The sequence below is a fragment of the Ochotona princeps genome, chromosome 3 (assembly GCF_030435755.1).
Source record: "Ochotona princeps isolate mOchPri1 chromosome 3, mOchPri1.hap1, whole genome shotgun sequence".
Classification (NCBI taxonomy): Eukaryota; Metazoa; Chordata; class Mammalia; order Lagomorpha; family Ochotonidae; genus Ochotona; species Ochotona princeps.
The window spans coordinates 3,442,217-3,464,622 of record NC_080834.1 but is presented as its reverse complement, the minus strand read 5'-3'; the positions used below and the strand labels follow the sequence as shown (position 1 = coordinate 3,464,622).

The 22,406-nt window shown below is 38.7% G+C and overlaps 1 protein-coding gene across 6 annotated transcripts in view; it reads left to right on the top strand.

Annotated features, from left to right (window-relative positions):
- XRN1 (5'-3' exoribonuclease 1) overlaps positions 1-22,406 on the top strand; it is a 111,479-nt gene that overhangs the window by 9,461 nt on the left and 79,612 nt on the right. For all 6 annotated transcript variants that reach the window (XM_058661386.1, XM_058661385.1, XM_058661384.1 and 3 more), the window contains exons 2-12: positions 2,314-2,546; positions 8,860-8,957; positions 10,617-10,726; positions 10,827-10,937; positions 13,714-13,796; positions 17,020-17,107; positions 17,191-17,359; positions 18,122-18,189; positions 18,419-18,556; positions 20,934-20,994; positions 21,612-21,717. In XM_058661386.1, the coding sequence (XP_058517369.1) occupies positions 2,314-2,546; positions 8,860-8,957; positions 10,617-10,726; positions 10,827-10,937; positions 13,714-13,796; positions 17,020-17,107; positions 17,191-17,359; positions 18,122-18,189; positions 18,419-18,556; positions 20,934-20,994; positions 21,612-21,717 (1,265 nt within the window). The remainder of the gene's footprint in view (positions 1-2,313; positions 2,547-8,859; positions 8,958-10,616; positions 10,727-10,826; positions 10,938-13,713; positions 13,797-17,019; positions 17,108-17,190; positions 17,360-18,121; positions 18,190-18,418; positions 18,557-20,933; positions 20,995-21,611; positions 21,718-22,406) is intronic.

The following is a 22,406-nucleotide window of genomic DNA, read 5'->3' as shown; positions in this document are numbered from 1 at the left end:
TGGACCCAGCCCCAGATCTTGTACTTTCCAGATGATTCTATGGTCTAGTCTGACAGGACTTGCCCTCACTCCCAGCACTTGCCAGTTGATGCTGTGGCAAAACCCAACCAGCCTTCACTTATTCTGACTCTTGCATGCGCCTGTGGATATGGTGGCTTAGCCCAGCCAGGCTCTTCCCCTCACATGAAGGTCAACAGGTGTGATAGCCCTGCCTCGCCTGGTCTGCCTTGAGTCCCAGCACTCATGTTTACCAGCAGGTGAACCCCTGCTGGGCTCGCTCTCCATTCTGTATTTTATGTGTGCTGGTTGAACCTGCATCCCAGACTGGCGTGGCACACCTCACCTCAGCATCCATCAGCAAGCAGGTGCTGCAGCCTGAATCATCCTCACCTAACCCCAGTTCCATCTCATGCTGGTGGATGCTGCAGCCTACCCCAGCCCGACCACCCCCCAGTCCCGGCCATAATGTAAACTGACTGATATTGTGGCCTATCCTAGCCCTTCCTGCACCTTGTGCTGGTTCTGACATATGCCAGTGGATGCTGTGAATTGACCCAGCCTGCCCTGCCCCCAGACCTGAACCACACGTATGCTGATTAGCACTGTAACCTGGCTTGATCAGGTGGCAGATGTTGCACACACCAGTAGGTCCTTGGCCCAGCCTGACTTGGCCTACATCCTATCCTGGCAGGAACAGTAGCCTTGCCCAACTGGTCCACACCATTCTGGCTCTTAGCTTTGGGTGCTACAGCCCCAGCCACACCTGGTCCACCACTACACCCAGCTCTCTTGTGGTTCAGCAAGTACAGAGACCTAGCCCACTCTGTCCTATACCTGTCTTGGCTCTGCACAGCCCAGACCCAGTCCACATCCATGCCGAGGGATGCAGCAGCTATGTCCAGCCCACATAACCGCCCCCAGTCCAGCTTTTACGTTCACTAGTGGGAACCTTAGCCAGCAAGGGTTGCTTCTTCAGTTAGTTAAAACCTTTCTTTGCTGTACAGAAGCTTTTTAATTTGATGTGGTTTTACTTGTTTATTTTATCCTTGCTGACCTGTGCTTTTGGCATCTTTTCTAAGAAGTCTTTCCCCGCTCCTTTATCTTGGAGAGCGCTTCCTGTGTTTTCTTTTAATAGTTTGATGATTTCTGGGTGTAGATTTAGGTCCTTGAGCCTTTGAGAGATGATTTTTGTATAATGTGACAGGTGCGGGCCTTGCTTCTTAATTCTGCAAGCTGCTATCCATTTGTCCCAACAACATTTATTGAAAACACCAGGCTTTTTCCCTGGATTGTTTTCTGTTTTCTTGTCAAAGATTAGTTGGCTGCATATATATGTGTGGGGGGGGGGGGGGGGGCTCCCTTCTGGTGTTTCAGTTCTGTTCCACTGATCTTCTCTGTTTCTGTACCAGCACCAGACTGTTTTGATGACCACTGCTCTGTAGTATGTCTTGAGTTCTGGAGTTGTGATTCCTCCAGCTTGATTTGTATTCTTCAGGATGTCTTTAGCTATTCGTGCTCTCTTGTGTTTCCAGATGAACTTTTGTATCTTCTTTCTGAAAATATTGTTGGGATTTTGATTGGGATTGCATTGAATCTGCATATTATTTTTGGTAATATACACATTTTGATGATGTCAATCCTGCCAATCCAGGAACATGGGAAGTTTCTCCATTTTTCAATGTCTTCTATTTCTTTTTTTTTTTTTAACGTTTTATAGTTCTCATCATAGAGGTCTTCCACATATTTAGTTAGTTTAATTCCTAGGCATTTAAGATTCCTCTCCACTATTTTAAAAGAGGACTGGACTTACAGTTTCTTTCTCAGCTGTGGAATTATTTGTGTACACTAGTGCCATCGATTTGTGTTCATTAATTTTATATCCTGCTACCCTGCCAAAGTCTCTTATGAATTCCAATATTCTCTTAACTGAGTCTTTTGGTTCTCCCATGTAGAGATCATCTCATCTGCAAATAGAGATTATTTCAGTTCCTCATTTCCAATTTGAATTCTTTTAATTCCGTTTTCTTATCTAATAGCTCTGGCAAGGACTTCCAATACTATAGTGAAGAGTAGTGGGGACAGTGGGCGTCCCTATCTAGTTCCAGATATTAGTGGAAAAGCTTTCCATCTTTCCCCATTTAGTATGATGCTGGCGTTGGGTTTTCTGCAAATCTTTCATTGTACCCATCATTTCTGTTATTTATCATTAAACAATTACTTTTTCCAGCTAATGCTGATACTGATATTAACTAATACTAATATAACCATTGTTAATTACAGTTGGTGACAATAACATTTTTCTTTGTTTTTCAGATTCCTGAATTTGACAACTTGTATCTGGATATGAATGGAATTATACATCAATGTTCCCATCCTAATGACGATGATGTTCACTTTAGGATTTCAGAGGATAAAATCTTCACTGATATTTTTCACTACCTGGAAGTGTTGTTTCGCATTATTAAACCTAGAAAAGTGTTCTTTATGGCTGTTGATGGTGTGGCTCCTCGAGCAAAAATGAACCAGCAGCGTGGGAGACGCTTTAGGTAAAATATTGATGCTTTATTTGTATTGATAAAAGATACTATCTTAAAGTACCACAGTGTGTCTTCTGTTCATGATTCTTTCCTACTTAAATCCTCCCCCAGATGTGAGAGCAGTTCAGACTTTATCTTATTAGTTGAGAGTTAGTAACTCCAGTTGACAACACGCTTTGTAGCACGTGTTGGGTTTTATTTAAAGTCACTCTGTTGTTCTCTGTGACAAGTTTTTCAGACTTCAGTGATGCTTGGGAAATGTTGCCAGTAGGGAAAAGGTCCTCTAGTCGTCTGTCTGGGCTGATTACTGAAGCCTGAACTGAGAGTGCTGTTACAGTGAGAAAACTGTTGACATTGAGTTAATTCAGTAGTCATATGTTGAGTACCAGACTTTGTCAAGCCTGAGTGTAAGTTAGGTGGAAAGGTTTCTGAGATCAGAAGGCAGTTGAATTATGTTACTTAGGGTATTGTTAGCACCACTGCATTACTTAGATGCTATGGGTGAAAGGAGAAGTTTGCATTAGAGAAGATATTAAAGTTGAAAATAGGGGGGGTTATGTTGTGCCATAGTGCGTTAAGCAACCGTTTGAAGTGCTCACAGCCCCCATATTCAAGGGCCAATTTAGTGCTAGCCACTCTGCTTCTTGTCCAGCCCCATGTAGCTAGGAAGGCAACAGAGATGGCTCAGATGCCATCCATATGGGAAACCAGGATGGAATCCTGGCTCCTGCTTTGTCCTGGTTCAGCCCCAGCTATTGTAGCCATTTGGGGAGCAAACCCACAGATGGAGGAGCTCTGTCTCTCCCTCACTCTGTGTTATTTTGCTTTTCAGATTAATAAATCTTAGAAAAAAAATTTTTGTAAAGTCTTAGACTTGTGGAATACTTCCAAATTAACAGTGAGGCCAGGCTGTTTGTCCCTGTTTATGAGTAGTAGAAATTAAGAAGGTTGTTAGAATTGTAGATAAGAAACCCTGAGTCCAAAGTGTTGGAGCATTAGTATATTTTCTTTTTTATGTTTGATTTTTTATTTTTTTTTTAAAACTCCTTTTTATTATCATTACTATCAGCTTATGATACAGCTCCATAGACCCTAGGATTTCCTTTCTCCTTCACCAAGTCCACTCCCCCCACACTGAGTTCCCCTATATTATTGTGATAGTGTAGTTCTTCATACACAGTCATATGTCCATCATTGCGGGCATGGACAATGGCAGAGAGTCCAGCATCCTGTTGTCAAGATATAGTTAACACTTTCCTTGGACTCCATCTTTGATCTGGAAGTAGAGATACATGCTGCATTGTATCCTCACATCTGGATGTGATAGTCTCCATTACACAGTTACTATACATCCCCTTAAATGAAAAGCCACAAAATCAACAACAGGAAGAAAAACAGAAATTTACAGTACAATGAAGTTAAATAACATGCTACTGGATATGACTGTCTCCATGACACAGTTACTGTACATCCCCTTAAATGAAAAGCCACAAAACAAAATTAACAACAGGAACAAAAACAGAAAAACAGCGTTAAGTTAATTAACATGCTACTGAATGACCAATATGTCACTCAAAAGAAAATAACCTTCTTGAAGAAAATGGTACTGCTAAATGATCTATGATTCAGTGAAGAATTTAATGAGGAACAGTTTTGAAGAGATGAAACTACAAAAAAAAAAAAAATCAAATGCATGAAATATTTTCTGTTTTTCTTTGTTGGTGAGATGTGTCTCCTGTAGGCAACAAATAGATGGGTTTTGGTTTTCTAATCCATTCTACGAATCTGACATTTGATTGATGAGTTTAATCCATTTACATTCAGGGTTGATATGAATGGCTGGTAATTTGGTCCTGTCATTTTAGCAAAGGGTTGTTCATTGATTTAGCCTTCTGTTATTTCACTGAAATGTTCTTCACATTTGTCTTTGATTTTGGTGGGTGCTATATCTCTTTGTCAAGAGAACATCTTTATTATTTGTAGGGCAGGTTTGGAAGAGGCATATTATTTCTTCCTTAAAGATTTATTTTTATTACAAAGTCAGATATACAGAAAGGAGTAGAGACAGAACAGAAGATCTTCCATGCAATGATTCACGCCCCAAGTGACCGTAAAACAGCGCTGCTCTGATACCATGTCAGGAGCCCGGAGCTTCTTCCAGGTTCTCCCACGAGGGTGCAGGATCCCAATGCTTTGGGCCTTCCTCAACTGTCTTCCCAGGCTACCAGCAGAGAGCTGGATGGGAAGCGGGGCTGCTGGGATTAGAACCGGCACCCGTATGGGATCCTGGTGAGTGCAAGGCAAGGACGTTAGCCACTAGGCCACCACGCCAGACCCAAGGCATATTATTTTAACTTTTCTTTACTGTGGAATAATTTTATTTCTTTACTGTGGAAGAATTTTATTTCATTTTCAAAGACAAAGAAAAGTTTTGTGTTATCCTGAGCCGACAATTTTTTGCTTTTAGAATCTGGGATATGTCACTCCATTCTCTTCTGGCCTGTAGAGTTTCCTGTGAGAGGTCTCCTGTGAATTTAATTGCCAATCTTTTATATGTCAGTTGATTTTTTTCACGTGCACATTTAAGGATCTTTTCCTTATGTTCGATTGAAGAGAGTTTGATTACCATGTGTCATGGTGAAGATCGCTTTTAGTCAAGCCTGTTAGGAGTTCTGTGCCCCTCCTGGATATTTCCCAATTCTTTCTCTAGATTAGGGAAAATTTCCCTTATTGTTTCATTGAATACACCTTTAATCCCAGTTTCTCTTTCTGCATCTTCTGGGACTCCCATAACTCTTATATTTGGCCTTTTAATAGTATCTTTCAATTCTTGAATACTTTTTCTGGCTTGACCCAGCTCTGCTTCCAGCTTTGTGTTTGTTCCCCCCTGGTGACAGGAAATATCTTCTAATTCTGAGATTCTTTCTTCTGCTTGCTTCATTCTGTTTTGGAGACTCCCCACTGTACTTGTAGTTTGCTGCACTGTATTCTTCATTTCTGATATATCAGCTTTCCTTTGATTCCCTGCTACTATTTGCTGTGTGACATATTCCTTAAATCCCTTGAATGCCTGCTTTATGTACTTCTCGTTGTTGATAAGAAGCTTTATAACGAGTGTTTTGAATTCTGTATCCCCCATTTCCTCAATGTCTTCCTCAGTTAACTCTGAGGTTGGCAAAGGGTTTTGCTCCTTTTTCAGGTGGGTCTTCAGTAATATTCATTGTGCTACTGTCTCTTTTGCTGTTGGTCATTGTCTGGTTATCAGATTCTTCTCCTTGGAGTAGGTTTCTAAGCTGTGTCACCTACAAACTACAATTCTATTTTGCTTATTGCAGTTGGTACACGGCTCTTTATTTACAGTAAATTGTGCTACTCACTCTAGCATGTTCCAGGTCCGGGTTCTTATGTTACACTTCTACCATGGTCTCTGTAGCCCCAGCTCCTGGCTCACCACTCTCCAACTCCTGTGATACCAACTCCTATGCTGCACCTGAGTCTTTTCAACCTTTCTCCCACATCTGGTTGGAGCAGGTCCCAGGATTAGGGAGACACCAAGAGTTCTATATAGCTAAGTTGTTAGTGGTGCTGATCTTGCCAGAACCTGTGACCGTTAGGTCTGGGAGCTACACGGCCCCATTTTAACCCACCTGTTTTGGCCCCTACAATGCCAAAGTCAGTATTGTTTCCCTTTGGGACCAGTGCAACACACCGCGTTCCGTGATTTCACTCCCAGCTCAGCATATACGCCATTGTTCCTGCAGTCTTACATCTTTTGCCTCACTGTACAAAATGGTGCCTCATGTGCCACTGCTAGAATTCTTGATCTGCTGGTTGGCAGGTCTGAGGGCTACCTGGACCTTTGTTTGTGTGGAGCCTGTACTATGCCATATTGTTGCTGTTCACTGAGCCAGAAATGAGTTCACTCCCAGCTCAGTGCATGTGCAGTCCTGTCCCATCACCATTGTTTCCCTACACAAAATGGATTCCGATTCAGGTCTAGGAGGCAGACTGGGCTGTCACATCCACCCTGTTCCTACACTGCCCGTCTGGGACCTACTGTTCTGTCTCTGCTCTTGATCAAATCAAACAGACCAGCAGGAAGGGCTCAGTTCACTGCCTGAGTTCCCGGTCAATGTCCCTTCCCTCCTGGTTGCTGGTAGAATTCCAGCTGCTGGTGCAGTTTAAATCACTAAAGCCGCTGGGGTATCAGTCACTGCAACACCACACCGTTGTGTCCATGGCTTTCCCGTGTCTGTCAGTCTTCAGGTGCCCCTCTGCTCTTCCTGTCCTCTCCTATTTCCTGGAATGTGTCTCACTGCTTCACACTGGCTAATGTTTCTCAGTCTGTTTAAATGTGTCCTTACCCTATTATCTTGCTTCTCCTGGAGCATTAGTTTTTAATGAACCCTGGAATTATAATGGCAGGCACAGGAATAGAAAGAACAGTCTTGCATCATGTATGGAACTTAGCAAAAGAATCGGCTGCTAGTGAGAACTGTGAGAGAATAGTGAAAAAAATGTTGATTTAAATATTGGAGCGATTGTGAGGTAGAGGCAGAAGCTTTCTTTTAGTAAAATTTAGATTCTCAGTTACTATCCACAACTTATTTAATCTGAATCTCTAGAAGTTGTGCGACTTCTGGTGTCCTTTGTTAAGCTAAATGTTGGTGTCTACTGAAATCGAGTTAGGGAAGACTATTTAAATCTACTGCGTCAGGCAAGTTTCACTCTCAATTAACAGAAGGCCAGAAGGAAATGCAATACTTGCTTTTCAGTAGCTTTGAAGTTACTGAGTACTGGGATCTCCCTTACCATCCATAAGTAACGTACCCGTCAGCCCCAGTGTGTCAGGCATCACCGTACTTCAGAACTCCTAAAGCTTTTATAACTGCATCTAATTGATACAAAAATCTGAGTCATAGCTAGAAACCTAGCTACAGGGAAGCTTGAGAGTTTTATATTTTCAACTTTCCAACCTCCAGTTTCAGAAGGAAACCTGAAGCAATGGAGTATATCAGATGTTAAGACCATACCCACCTCATGCCCTTAATAAATAGTCAGCTACCCTGAAATCCTGTGTATTCCAGAAATCTCTTGTTTTCTGTCATTCTCCACAATGACTGCTTTCTCCAGTCATATTTTTTATTCTCTCATTTCTTATTCCACCATGTCACTAAAATATTAAGAGAATACAAAATTATGACTAAATTCAAGGGATAGTTCTTTCTCCATGGTTATATATAGTATCTAACAATGTAGCCATTCTTTCTTGAATTTTTTCCTTGACCTTCATGTAACTACATTTTCAGTTTGAGTGCACCTTTTTTCTCCCCTTGTCACCTTCTTTTCCATCTCTCTTTTTTCAAAGAAGGTAATGTTTCTTAAAGTTCTGTCCTGAGCTCTGAGTGATGTCATTCCATGGCTTTGATTACTTAGGTCTATGCAGAGAACTCCTAAATTTATTATAACTCTCTCCTAGGTTCCTATTATACCCAAATTCCTGCTGAATATTTCTCTTCCAATGTCCCAGTACACGTCAGGCCTACCTTGTTCATAACTGAAGTTATCATCTCCTTAGAACCATTTTGTGTTTCCTGTCTGAGTGAATAGCAACACCACCTGCCTACCTGCCTAACCTGAATCGTCAAGAGGGACTTGAACTTCTACATCTTTACTCCACATATAACTAGATTAATCTTTAACATAGGAGACCTGGGTGGAGTTCCAGACTCTTGACTTCAACCTGGGCCAGCCCTGGCTATTGTAGTCATTTGAAGAGTGAACCCGCACATGGGAGATTCTATGTCTCTCAACTAAAATTTCTTTTTAATGAGATAATTTGGTCAAGGGATGACGTTAATGTTATTAGGCTTTCATCGTTAGTATCTTTAGGAGGCAAGAAAAAGATATAAACTATTTTAATATAGTATCCTTAGAGATCATTTAAAGTTCTTAAAAGTATTATGCACAGTGAGTAGAGGGTATTGTCAAAAATGTATGTATATAATGAATGAATGCTTAAAGCTGTGTGGTACTTTTGACTTTGTTTGCATAATGAACCTGCTATTTATTTGTAAGTTCATTTATATTGTTCTGTGTGGATTTTTTGCTGTTACATTGTTGCTTCTGTATTCCCTCTCTGAAGTACTCAACTCTTTAAATAAGACTCATCTGCATCAATTGTAATTATTCCAAAGTTGTTTATTTTGAACGTTAAAATTGGTAGGTCAGTTTCTGAGTCACAAATGCAATAATAATTTGTGTGATGATCGTTACCTTTTTTCAGAAAGTTGAAGGTATTTTTTTTCCTTTAACCTTGAAGGTCAGCAAAAGAAGCAGAAGAGAAAATTAAAAAGGCAATTGAAAAGGGAGAAACTCTTCCCACAGAGGCCAGATTTGATTCCAACTGTATTACACCAGGTAAATTCACTGAAAAATAGCTCTGAAAGAACTAAAATGTAAACTGAAACATCCAACAATGTTTTTATTTGTTTTAATTTGCTTTAGCCTTAGCGTTCTCTCTGCTGTTTCCCACTTGTTTGTGCTCATGCGATGGTTTTATCACCTTAATCATAAATGCTTCTGTAAAGACCCACTGTAGAGATTGGCAGATGTTGATAAGAGTAACTACGAACAAAACTATGCTAGAGTCACAGAATTTCAGAGCTAGAAACAACTTCTCATTTCTGTCAGCCTATTCCTGTGATTTGTTAGTACAAAAGCAGATTCAGTGAGGCTTTTGCCCAAGTTTATGTGACTAGTTGCTGTTGTACAGCGTGAAAAACCTATTCACTTACTTTTCAAAGACAGTTAAAGATTTTTGTGACTTTTAGGGAAATGAAATTGTATTACAATCAGTACTGCTAAGAACACTGGGTAACATTAAGATTCTTAACATCTCACTTTATCATGAATTCCTTACTAACAATGGCATATTCTCCTTCATTAAGTTCCCTAGAAGCAAATAATCAATTTCAAAATTGGCTTTGTTTCAATTGTGATTTAAAAATATCGCCTTTGGCTATTGACTGTCTGGACTTTTCTTACAACATAATTTTTCTAAACCAAGTTTCTAATTTAATTATTTTTTAAAAGTTTTGTTCATCTATTTTTAAAGCAGAGCTATAAAGAGGGAGAGACAAATTTTTCTTCCACAGGTTCACTCCCCAAATGGCCGCAACAGCTGGGGTTAGCTGAGCTAAAACCGAGAGCCTAGACTGCATCCAGGTAGCAGAGACCCAAGCAGTTGGGCCATCTTCCGTTGTTTTCCCAGGCACATTAGCAGGGAGCTAGATCAAAGTGGAGCAGTCAAGACTGTAGTCAGCACTCATAAGAATGGAATACCAGTGTCACAGGTGGTAACGTAACATACTTCACTGTAATACTTATGCCTCTAGGTTAATAATTTTTCACATTACTAGTAGTATAATCGGTGTCACAAACTGATTTAAGCATTATGCCTTTAAATAAAAACCTGGGGCTGGCACAATAGCTCAGTTGACTAATCCTCTCCCTTGCAAGTGCTGGGATCCAATATGAGCGCTGGTTCATATTCCAGCTGCTCCACTTCTAGCTCCCTGTTTGTTGCCTGGGAAAGCAGTAGAGGATGGTCAAAGCCAAGGAATCTTGCACTTGAGTGAGAGACCTGGAATAAACTCCAGGCTTCTGGCTTCAAATCAACTCAGCACCACTCCGACTATTGTGGCCATTTGGGAAGTGAACCAGCTGATGGAAGATCTTTCTCTCTCTCCTCTCTGTAAATCTGCCTTCCCAATAAAAAGTTTTAAAAAGAAACTTTAGAAGTAGAAGATTCAGGTTTATTAAGAATTAAAACTTAAGTGACAGTCCTGAGAAAGCTCAGTACTAAAAGAGCAATAAAATTTCTTGACTTCCTTTGATTTCAGTGATGTTAGAAAAAGCGTGTAGAACATTCCCTGAGAAGCAAGAGCGCTGTTGATCATTGCAGGTCATATCCCCCACCTATTTCCTGGATACCTAGAGCTGATTAAATATTGTCTCTCAGACTCCTTATTGTTATGTCTTTCTCAGATTAACCTCTTTGAAACTTTTTATTTATAGGAACTGAATTCATGGCCAGGTTACATGAACACCTGAAGTATTTTGTAAATATGAAAATTTCCACAGACAAGTCATGGCAAGGAGTTACTATCTACTTCTCAGGCCATGAGGTTATTATTCATTTTTTATTTAAAGAGGTTTTTTGTAAAGAATTTGTTTAATGTTGTAAGTCATAGCATACTACCACTTCTTTTTAAATATTATATTTAGACTCCCGGAGAAGGAGAACATAAAATCATGGAATTTATCAGATCCGAGAAAGCAAAGCCAGATCATGATCCGAACACCAGACATTGTCTCTATGGTTTAGATGCTGACTTGGTAGGTATAATGTTTACTGTTACTATTACCTTATGCTTTTATAGCTCAGTACCTTAAAAACTGAGTTTTGTGCAGAACTTTTACAGGCCATGACAACAAATACGAGAGATATCAAAATTGCTGTTTCTGCAATTACTAAAAATTCTGAAATAATTAGGAAGTTGAACTTTTTTGTCATATAATTTGTAGATCTGACTCTGTCGAAGGAAGAAAAGGTACTGTTTACTTTCAGGCTTCCTGCGTGATTGTTAATACTCCCTGCTCTGATAACTCTGTGCCCAAAACACCTCTGCTGGACTTCGTTGTTTTAACTTTTCATTAGGGAAATTTTCAGGCATATACAAAAATAGACAAGATATGAAACTTCTATGGCCTTCTTCTACCTTAAATATTAAGTTTTATCTCCCATCACTAACCCTCTGTCTCCTCTGTTTCCTGCCTCCTTTATTTATTAAAGCAAATCTCAAACTTTATATCACTTAATCTAGCCATCAGTTAGACTGTTGCTCTAAAGGAAAAGAGATTTTTAAAAAATTATATAGCCATGTCCCAGTAAGGTAGCCTAGTGGCTAAATTCCTCATTTTGCATGTGCCGCTTCATGTCCTGGCTGCTCTACTTCCCTTCCAGCTCCCTCCTTGTGTCCTGGGAAAGAAGTATAGGACGGCCCAAAGCCTTGGGACTCTGCACCCATGTGGGAGACCAGGAAAAAGCCTACAGGAGGCTTTGGATCAGCTCAGCACCAGCCATTGTGGGCGTTTGGGGATGGAAGATCTTTCTGTCTCTCCTCTCTGTAAATTTGACTTTCCAATCAAAATAAAATAATATATCCATAATAGTATCATCCTACATAAAACAAAATATATTACTTAACATATTTATATAACCAGTTAATATTCTTATTTTCCTGGTTGCCTCATAGATGTTTTGAAATAGTATTGAAATAAAGTAAGCAGTTGTCATTGTAATTGGTTACCATGTCTCATTACACTTAGAACTTACTTTGAGAATTGGAATACTGTGTAAGGAAATTAACTGAAAGTGCCCTTTTTCATTTTTTTTCTGAGCTTGACTCCATCAGAAGTTATCCTGGCCTCCAAGAGAATGCTACTTTTGTTTTAGGTTTTGTTTTTAGTTTATTATTTTAGAGATAGTCAAGGCAAGAGTTAGCTAGCTCCTGTCTGCCAGCTCACCCTCAAAGAGCCGACGAAGGCTGAGCAAAAGCTGTAACCAGGAACTCAATCCTTGTCTCCCATTGCAGAACACAGAAACCCAGCTTCTTTTTTTCCCTGATTCGGTTCCATAGACAGAGTGATTCCCCCTTCGATTCCACTATCCACACCCTCATGGTTTCCCCATATTATTACCATAGTATAGTATTCAACAACAGTCACAAATCCAACATTCTACTGTTTAAGTGTATCATAACATTGTTGGTGTAGACAGTGGTAGAAAGTCTAGTATTCTGTTGTCAGGATGTATTTAACAGCTTCATTGGGAGGCCTCCTTTTACTTGGGAGTGGAGATGCATTCTGCAATGAATGATTACTTCTTGGTATGCTAGTCTCCATTCTATAGTTCATCTGTGAGAAAAATATATATATATATATTTACCTATGTATCTATGTTTTGCATTTTTATGAAGGTTCCCTTATAGGAACCCAGCTTCCTGAGGATTATCTCTGCCTCTTGGGATACATGTTAGCAGGAGGCTAGAATCAGACCTATAGCCAGACATCAAAGCCAAGGATTCCATTGTGGAACATGAGCCTCTGAGCTGCTCCAAATGCCTGTCCCACCTCAGCCCCTTCCATATTCTTTTTCTCATGGATAAGTTACTTTCTGTAATTAGTTCCTTCCTTCAGTCATTCCTCTTTCTTTCTTTTATTCTTTCTTTGTCTTTCTCTCTTTCTCTTTTTTTCTAAAGATTAATTTATTTTTATTGCAAAGTCAGATATACAGAGAGGAGGAGAGAGAGGAAGATGTTCCGTCAATGATTTACTCCCCAAGTCATCACAACAGCCAGTTCTGTGCCAGTCCGAAGGCAGTAGCCAGGAACTTCTTCCAGGTCTCCCACACAGGTGTAGGGTCCCAAGCCTTTGGCCCGTCCTCAACTGCTTTCCCAGGCCACAAGCAGGGAGCTGGATGGGAAGTGGAGCTGCTGGGATTAGAACCGGCGTCCATATGGGATCCTGGCATGTTCAAAGCGAGAACTTTAGTTGCTAGGTTCATGCTGCGCCCCCCCCTTTTTTTTTTTAATTCAGGATAATTTTTTTGAAAGTTACAGAGGGAGACAGTTATCTTCCCTCTACTGATTAACTCACCAAGTGTCTGTAGTGGCTAGAGCGAAGTCAATTGAAAGCCAGGAGCCAGGAGCTTCTTGCTGGTTTCTGATGTAGATACAGAGGTCACCTTATACTGCTTTCCTAAGGCACATCGATGAGAAGCTGGGTTGAAAGTGGAGCATCCAGGACTTGAACCAGCGCACATATGGAATGCTGGTGTCACAGGTAGCAGCTTTAACCACTGTATCAACACTGGCCCCTTCCTCTAATTTCTAATTAATCCCTCGTCTCTTTCCTGCCCCTCAGTAGAAGTAAGTGGAAACCAAGGATTTGGGAATTTGGAGAGTAGGAAGGGTACAAGGCTATTGATATTCTTATAGTTAGTAACTAAATGCTTATTGTTACCTTTATGTATATGTTTTTTATTTAACTAATTTTGTGAACCTGGCATACAAAAATGAAAGAATAGAAACATTTCTTCATTTTTTAACAGATTATGCTTGGATTAACAAGTCATGAAGCGCATTTTTCTCTGTTAAGAGAAGAAGTTCGATTTGGTGGCAAAAAAACACAAAGGTAAATGCTATAGTGTATAGGAAGAAAGAATAGGACTAAATGGTAATCCTTTTGCAGATATTTGATCCACAGATATTTTTCCTTTATTCCATGCATTGCCCTTTTACTCTGCTGATTCTGTCATTTGATGTTCACATGCTTTATTTTGATGTTTCCAATTTATCTTTCTTTTGTTTGCTGTACCTTTAGTAACATACCTTAGAAGTCATGTGAAATTCAGTGTCATGAAACATTTTTTTCTGTTTTATTTGTTTTGCATTTTTTACTTTTACATTTAGACATTTGATCATTTTGAGTTAATTTTTGTATATGATATAAAGTAAGGGTTCAACTTCATGCTTTATCTTTTATTACCTGATTTATTCCCCAAATGACTGCAATAGCCAGAGGTGGGCCAGGCCAAAGCCCAGAACCAATAGCTCCATCTTGGTCTTCCAACTTCTGTGGTAGAGGCCCAAGTGCTTGGGTAGTTTTCTGCTGCCTTCCCAGGCTCCTTGGAAGGAAGTTGAATTACAAGCAGAACAACTGGGTTTGCACTGGCACTCATACTGGATGCTAGCATTGCAGGCAATGGCTTAATCTAGTGCACCAAACTCTGGCCCGTTAAACTTCATTTGCACTTTTGTAGTTGGGAGTTGATTTTCCTAGCACCAGTAGTGAAAATACTGTATTTCCCCCCATTTAATGTCCTTGTAGTCTTCTTGAGAATGGTAATCATATATGCAAAGCTTTGTTTATGGGCTGTCTATTCTATTCCAGTAATGTATGTGTCCGTAATTATGCTATTGGATTTTGGTTAGTTCTTTGTAGAAAGGTTTGGTTTTTTTTCTGTTTTTTTTTTATAGATTTATTTATTTTGAAAGTCAGAGTTACCGTGAAAGAGGGGAAGACAGAGATATTGCATGCAATGGTTCATTTCTCAGAGAGCTGAAAGGATCAGCTCTGGACCAGGCCAAAGGCAGGAGCTTCATCCCAGTGTCTCCTTCAGATGGGACAGGAGGGGGGAGGAGCGTACACAAACACTTGGTCCATCTTTCACTGCTTTTCCCAGGCCATTAGCAGGCAACTGATATGCGGGATGCCACAATTGTAGGCAGTGGTTTAACCTACCAAGTCACAACACCGGCTATTCTAGTAAGCTTGAAAATCAAAACCTCTAGCTTGTTCTTCTTTTTAAAGACTGTTTGGCTGTTCAGGGTGTCCTGGAATTCTGTGCAGAATTTAGATTAAACTTTTCTGTTGTGAAAAATCATCATTGAGTTTTTTTTATTATTATTCATTGATTACATTGTATTATGTGATACAGTTTTGTTGGAACTGGGAATCACCCCACCCCTCTCTTCACCCTCCCCCCATGTGGAATATTTCACCTTGTTGCATATCCACTGATCAATTACAGTTGAGATTCCCTCTTTGTAAGCATAAACTAAACATAGAGTCCAACATCTTATAGTCCAATCTAGTTCCTCAGCTTCCTGGGGAGACCCTGTCTGGTCCCAGGGCAGAACCATCAGATTATCAACCCGATCAATTAAAGGCTCCAACATACCCTTAGCAATAATTAACTTCGTTGTGTAATTAATAGTTATAGTATTGAGTAACCAATATGTTAAAAACGTTTGCAATTTCTTAACCATCTTCTGTGATCACCTCATTGTCAATTCAGTTTTAGTTTATACACAACATATAACAATATACATAAAATAACATGTTTTACATAGCATCATATCCTCTTAAATTAACGCAAACATGTGGTATCTGACCTTTTGGGATTGGCTCATTTCCCTTAGCATTATGGTTTCCAGTTTGGCCCATTTGGCCGCAAAGAATGCATTTTGTGTTTAATAGCTGAGTAGTATTCCATGGAGTAGATGAACCATAGCTTTCTTATCCAGTCTTCTGCTGATGGGCATTTTGTTTGCTTCCATGTTTTTGCAATTACTGATTGTGCTGCTATGAGCATAAGGGTGCATGTTGGCTTCTCATAAAACAGGTGTTTTGGGTATATTCCTAGGCACGCTATTGCTGGATCATACGGTATGTTGACTTTGAGTTGTCGATTTTGAATAGGGGTTTTATCGGCTCTGTAGATCCTTTAGGCAATTTTTTCCCATGATTTTCATTGTACGAGTCTTAGCTCCCTGGTCAGGTTTATTCTTGAGTATCATATTCTTTTAGATATTGTTATAAATGGGGTATTTTCTTAATTTTTTAAATTGTTCTTAGGAAATCTAAGGAAGCATTATTTTCACATGTTTACTTGTACCCTCCATCTGTGCTAAATTAATTTTTTTTGTTCTAAGTATTTTTTCTGTGATTCTATAGAATTCAGGGTACACAGACTCAGGTGATCCGTAAGTGAAGATAGTTGTACTCTTTCCAATTTCAGCGTGTGTTGTTTCTTCTCTCACCTACTTGCGCTGACTAGGACTTCCAGAATAGTGGCGTTGCTGTGGTAAAGTGGGCACACTTGTCTTATTCCTGACGCTAAGAGGAAAGGTTTAGTCTTTCATTGATGAGTGTGTTGTTAGGGATAGGTCTTCGTAGGTGCCCTTTAGTATACCTAGTTTACTGAGTATTTTTATTTTGAAAGAGTGTTGAATGTTGTCAAATGCCTCTTCTCCAAAATGATACCCTGGGGTTTTCTTCCTTTTCATTCTGTTAATGACTGATGTGACACTGATTTTTCTTGTGTTGAAGTTTTCTTACGTTGCGTTCCTGGCATAAAACCCTCTTGCTTGTAGTATATGATTTGTGCAGTGTGCTATTGTTCTTTAACTCTTAAATTAAACTCCGAGTATAGGCCAACAGCTTGGATTGTAGAACTCTTCTATTCCAGGGAAAGATAAAGAGGAGAAGTGATAGTGCCTCGCCATTGTATTGCAGTAGATACCAGAGCATATAGTCACTTCTGTACCGTCTGCTCATAGCTAGCAGTAAATGGCCCAGATACAACTGATTCCTTACTTTGGCCTTCTTAATTCTCATAATCATCCCATAGCAAAGGTAACGTGAAGCAGTTATTTTGAACTTTGAAATATTCTTGTCTAGTATAAATGTAATTGTATTTTTAACTTTAGATTTTCCTGTAGCTTTCACATAAGTTACATGCCTTAATTATAAGATTTCATGATCATTTGTTGATAATTCTGATTTAAGTTCCGCTACATTTTTTATCTTGGGCTTAAAAATCAAACTCATTGTATCCTGAATCTAATTTCAGGGTGTGTGCACCAGAAGAAACCACATTTCACCTCCTACACTTGTCTTTAATGAGAGAATATATTGACTATGAATTTTCAGCATTAAAAGTAAGTATTAATAAATCTACTAACCAAAGATTTGTCTACAGCAATATCTATGGCATTTAACTGTGTTCTCTGTTTTACCATAGAAAAAGATCACTTTTAAATATGATATTGAAAGAATTATAGATGATTGGATTTTGATGGGATTTCTTGTTGGAAATGATTTTATCCCTCATCTACCTCATTTACACATTAATCATGATGCACTGCCTCTTCTTTATGGAACATATATTACCATCTTGCCAGAACTTGGGGGTAAGAAAACTTAGTATTCATTTGACTTTATGTTAATTTAGAAGTGATCTACCCCCACCCAAACATATGTCTTCGGTTTTTAGGTCATTGTATACACAATTTAAGTAGGAAAACATTGGGGGTTTCTTTTGGTAAGATACCAGACACTGAGATGGTCAGCTTGATTTATAAAGCAAAGAAAATGAGCAAAATTAAGCAACCTCACTGACTGTTACCTAGCCAGTCTTGTCTTCCAAGTCTTAAAAAGGCAGAACTTGATTTTATTGAATCTTTTTTATATGTAAGGGTAGAACATCAGGTTTTTTTCTGAGTCGATTTACATGTTTCAGAGTATTTAATATAAAGAACACTTTTTAGTTTAAAGCAAAAAATTGATAGTGGTATTCTGATAAAAAAAAAAAAACAACAGGGTAACAAGTGATTAGCCCTTAAGTTAACATTGCAATTGAGTAATCTAGATAAATTCCACAATTTTAAATTTTATTAAATATTGTCAAATGTTGGAAATTCAATCAAATTACTGTGGTAAGAACCTTATTATGAGAACCTGAAATTCCTTACATTTTGCCTATGAGAACCTGGGGTTGCTTATATTTGTATGTTTTGATAACAAAGTTCATACACACTAGAACTAATTTATGTATAGTCAAACACTGCATGTTTTTCTTCATTAGTAAAATATTAACAATGTAACATTTTATGGAATTGTTTAGAAAAAATAATGTCAGCTTTCAGTGCAAATTTAGATCTTATTTGTTTTAGGTTATATTAACGAAAGTGGGCATCTCAACTTACCTCGATTTGAAAAATACCTTGTGAAATTATCAGATGTAAGTAATGAAAACTTGCTTCCCTGTCCCAGGTAGCTCTCAGTAATCAATAACCCATTATGTAATGCCAGAAGAAAGGGGCTTTAAAATTCTATTCCAATTGATTTTTCTATATAATTTTTTTCACTTTTAATTTTCTGCATTAAAAGATGAAGTCCCCACATGTAGTATAAAATACACTTTTCTAAATTATTTTGTCCTACTAAAGTTTGCTAATATTTCTGTACAGTTTGATCGGGAGCACTTCAGTGAAGTTTTTGTGGACCTAAAATGGTTTGAAAGCAAAGTTGGTAACAAGTACCTCAATGAAGCAGCAGGTATTGCAGCAGAAGAAGCCAAGAACTTTAAGGAAAAGAAAAAATTAAAGGTATTCATTTTCTTATGTGTCCTTTCATTGTTTTTCCAGCTGTAAAAATAGAGAAAACTAATATTCTTTGTTTATTTTCCTTCTTAAAGTGTTGGGGTTGCCGCATTCCACTTTGCTTTCCTTTCCTCTATACTCATAAGCATTTAGAAACTTGTTTTGGTTTCCTTTTCTCAATTAGATGTGACAACTTTAATCTGATTGTTAAAAATCAGTTTAGTTTACCCTTGAAGGCAGAACATTGCGTGTTCTTTGCTCTTGTACTATGTGTCAAAAATATGCCTAAAGATAAGAACCCCCCAAAGTAGTTATTTTCAAAAAAAAAATCATTTGGAAGATATTATTTTAATGTAGTGGGCTCAGTGTGGTATCCTGGAAGTGGGGTAGTCCTTGTCTTGAATGCTGTGGGATCCCATATGGGCATCAGTTCTAATCCCGGCAGCCTCACTTCCCATCCAGCTCCCTGACTGTGGCCTGGAAAGCAGTCAAAAACAGCCCAAAGTCTTGGACCCTGCACCAGTGTGGGAGACAGAAGAGACTCCAGGCTCTGGCTTCAGATTGGCTCAGCTCCATCCATTGTGGCCATTTGGGGAGTGAATCATTGGACGGAAGATCTTGCTCTCTGTCTCTCCTCATTTGTATATACCTGACCACAACGGCTGGTGCTGTGCCAATCCGAAGCCAGGAGCCAAGAGCTTCTTCCAGGTCTCCCATGCAGGTGCAGGATCCCAAGGCTTTGGGCCATCCTCTGCTGCTTTCTCATGTCACAAGCAGGGAGCTGAATGGAAAGTGGGGCCATCAGGATTAGAACCGGTGCCCATATGGGATCCTGGCATGTTCAAGGTTGCTAGGCCACTGTGCCCAACCCAGTAGACCAGTTTCTTAATAGCATCTGTGTAACATTAAATATTATGAGGTATTAAATTAGTAATTTTTCTCTGGAAGTGAAATCATAAAACATGGAAATTCTTAGGTTAAAAGTTATTGATAATAGAATATTTAGTAAGCAGTAGGTTAACCTACATCACAACACTGGCCCCACTTAATGGAATTTTTATGAGTTTCCTGAGCTGTCCTTGCTGTGTTGTTCTGTTTACATTTAATACTAGCAGCTCTTTAATCCAGGAGGGGAAACTATCCTGATTTTCTCTGGGATCATCTTAGAGTGAGTTCTGTATCCAGCGCTTCATTAAGCAGCGGCCAGTCAACAATCTACTTTTTGATTCCTGTTAAGAAAAAAGGTCTCCACATTTTGGTAGTATGAATGCACAACACTTAGATCTCAATAATCCGTGGTTCCCCTCCCCTCAGTCAGCAGCCTTCATCAGCCTTCCAGGCCCATACTGTTAACATTAGCAATACTGTAGGACTGGCCCAGGGACAGGGAGTTAACAGAGGCTCTTGGCTGGATGAATAAAGGAAAAGGGGACCCTGAGAGGAGGGAGCTGACACTGTGGTGTGGCAAGGCGAGGCTGTCACACGTGGACAGTGGTGCACGTATCTGATTGCTCCACTTCCAATCCAAATTTTTGTGTTAGGCCTGGAAAAGCCACCGAAGGTGACCAAAGTTTTTGGATGCCCTGCACCTGCATGGACAACTTGAAGGAAGTTCCTAGCTCCTGGCCTCAGCCTAGCCCAGTCATTTTAGCAGCAAGTGATCAAATGAAACATCTCTTCCTCACTCTGTCTTTGTAACTCTGCCTTTGAAATCAATAATGAAATCTTAAAATTAAAAAGCTTAAATTTCAAAAACTTTTTTTAAAAGGCAGAAATGGAAGTAAGTTCATTAGAAGAGCTACTGAAGCTCCTGGCAGTAGATTGTGATTAGGACAGGAAAGAAAGGATTGAATTGCAAGGAGGAGAAACAGATGGGCAGGATATGAAAGATAGGATTTGGGAGAATTATGGAAAAGCAGGTTATATATGTGGAGGACAAATGAAGTGGGATATAGGTAATAAGTGTCTTAAGAATGATAGGATTCAAAGATCCAGAAAATAGGCAGTGTATATAATTGAAGTATTAGCAGACTGTATTAATAGTAACCCTGAATTTCATATATATTTAAAGTGACACATGATAAAAGGATTTTATACTGATTGTACACTTTTCTCTAACTAAATTGTTCTTATAGTATATTTTTGGTGGAGGACGTATAATTAAATTTTTTATACTTCTCAGAATTACTTATGTATCTTTCAAAGTCCTGAAAGCTAAATTCTACATAATAAAAATGCAGTTTTAGAAAATAAAGATAACTGAAACTATGTTACTTGAAATTCAAGAATTTTTTTCAGTTTTTAGTATTTTTCAAATCACTGTTTCATGTCTCACTTTGAAATGTCTTGTCATTCATTTTATGTTCATTTGTAACATTTACAGGGCCAAGAAAATTCTCTATGTTGGGCTGCTTTAGACAAAAATGAAGTAATAACTTGTAAGGGTAAGTAGACACTGTGTATTTTATGTTATCACTTTGACAAGTGATGATTCAGTGATGGACAGCTTTTATGATAGTGTGCAAACATCCAGGTTTGTTTTTTTTTTAAGATTTATTTGTCTTTGGGGCTCGGCAGCGTGGCCTAGTGGCTAAGGTCCTCGCCTTGATCCCATATGGCCGCTGGTTCTAATCCTGGCAGCTCCACTTCCTCTCTATCTCTCCTCCTCTCAGTATATCTGACTTTGTAATAAAAAAATAAAATAAATCTTATAAAAAAAAAAAAGATTTATTTGTCTTTATTGGAAAGGTAGATTTAGAAAGAGAAGGAGATACAAAGAAAAAGAACTTCAGTCTGGTGGTTCGCTCCAAAAGTGGCCGCAACAGCCAGAGCTGATCCAATTTAAAGCCAGGAGCCAGGAGCTTCTTCTAGTTCTCCCACACAGATGAAGGAGAAGCTGGAACGTGAGCTGGTGTCCATATGGGATTTCGACACTTGCAAGAGAAGGATTAGCCAGTTGAGCCATAATGTCAGGATCTAAAACATCAAGTTTGATATGCATTAGGTGGAAATCCAATGCACTTATAGTTATGTATGATTATCTTTCTGGTTTTTCCCCAAGATAATTTAGAAGATGAGACTGAAGATGATGACCTATTTGAAACCGAATTTAGACAATATAAAAGAACGTACTACATGACAAAGATGGGAGTTGATGTGGTATCTGAGTATGTTTTTCCAAATGCTTTTATTTATTTATAGTAGAAATATTAGGTTTTGTATTTCTTTATTGAAGACCAGGATTTTTATAAAATAATGGGAAAAAAGTCTTTGGTTTCACAAAATATTGTAGAGCTTTTAACTATTTTGGAAACTACGACTTTAATTCTGACATTTGTTCTATTCCTATGATTAAAAAAATAGCCAAATAGAATACTATCCTTATATACACAATTTATTCTAAAAATGTTTAGTAAAAACATCCAGTAAGGTTAGTTACAATTAGCTTTTCCTTCAGTGTCACTAATCATTTCTGTCACTTTTAATGTCCTCTAACTCTGCAGAATTTGATTTCTTGCAGAAAGTCTTAAGAATTTGGAAGGATACTTACAGCAGCTTATTTAAAAACAACTTTTAAAGGCAGACACAAAATCATCCATATAGTATACTCTGATTGTTACTTTAACGAAATGAGTATGACAAAAAGACTATGATTGCTATAAAATATTTCTTTTATAATAAGATTGTAAATTGCATGTTCATAAGCAGGCTTCCCAGAGATACAGAATTTCTTTTTTTGTTTTAATATTATTTTTTAAATTTTTTATTATGTTTACATACTTGATTAGGGCGCAAAGGGTCAAGGGCTTGAGGAAAGTGGTAAAAACATTGTTTCTACATTCTGGTTTTCCCTTCC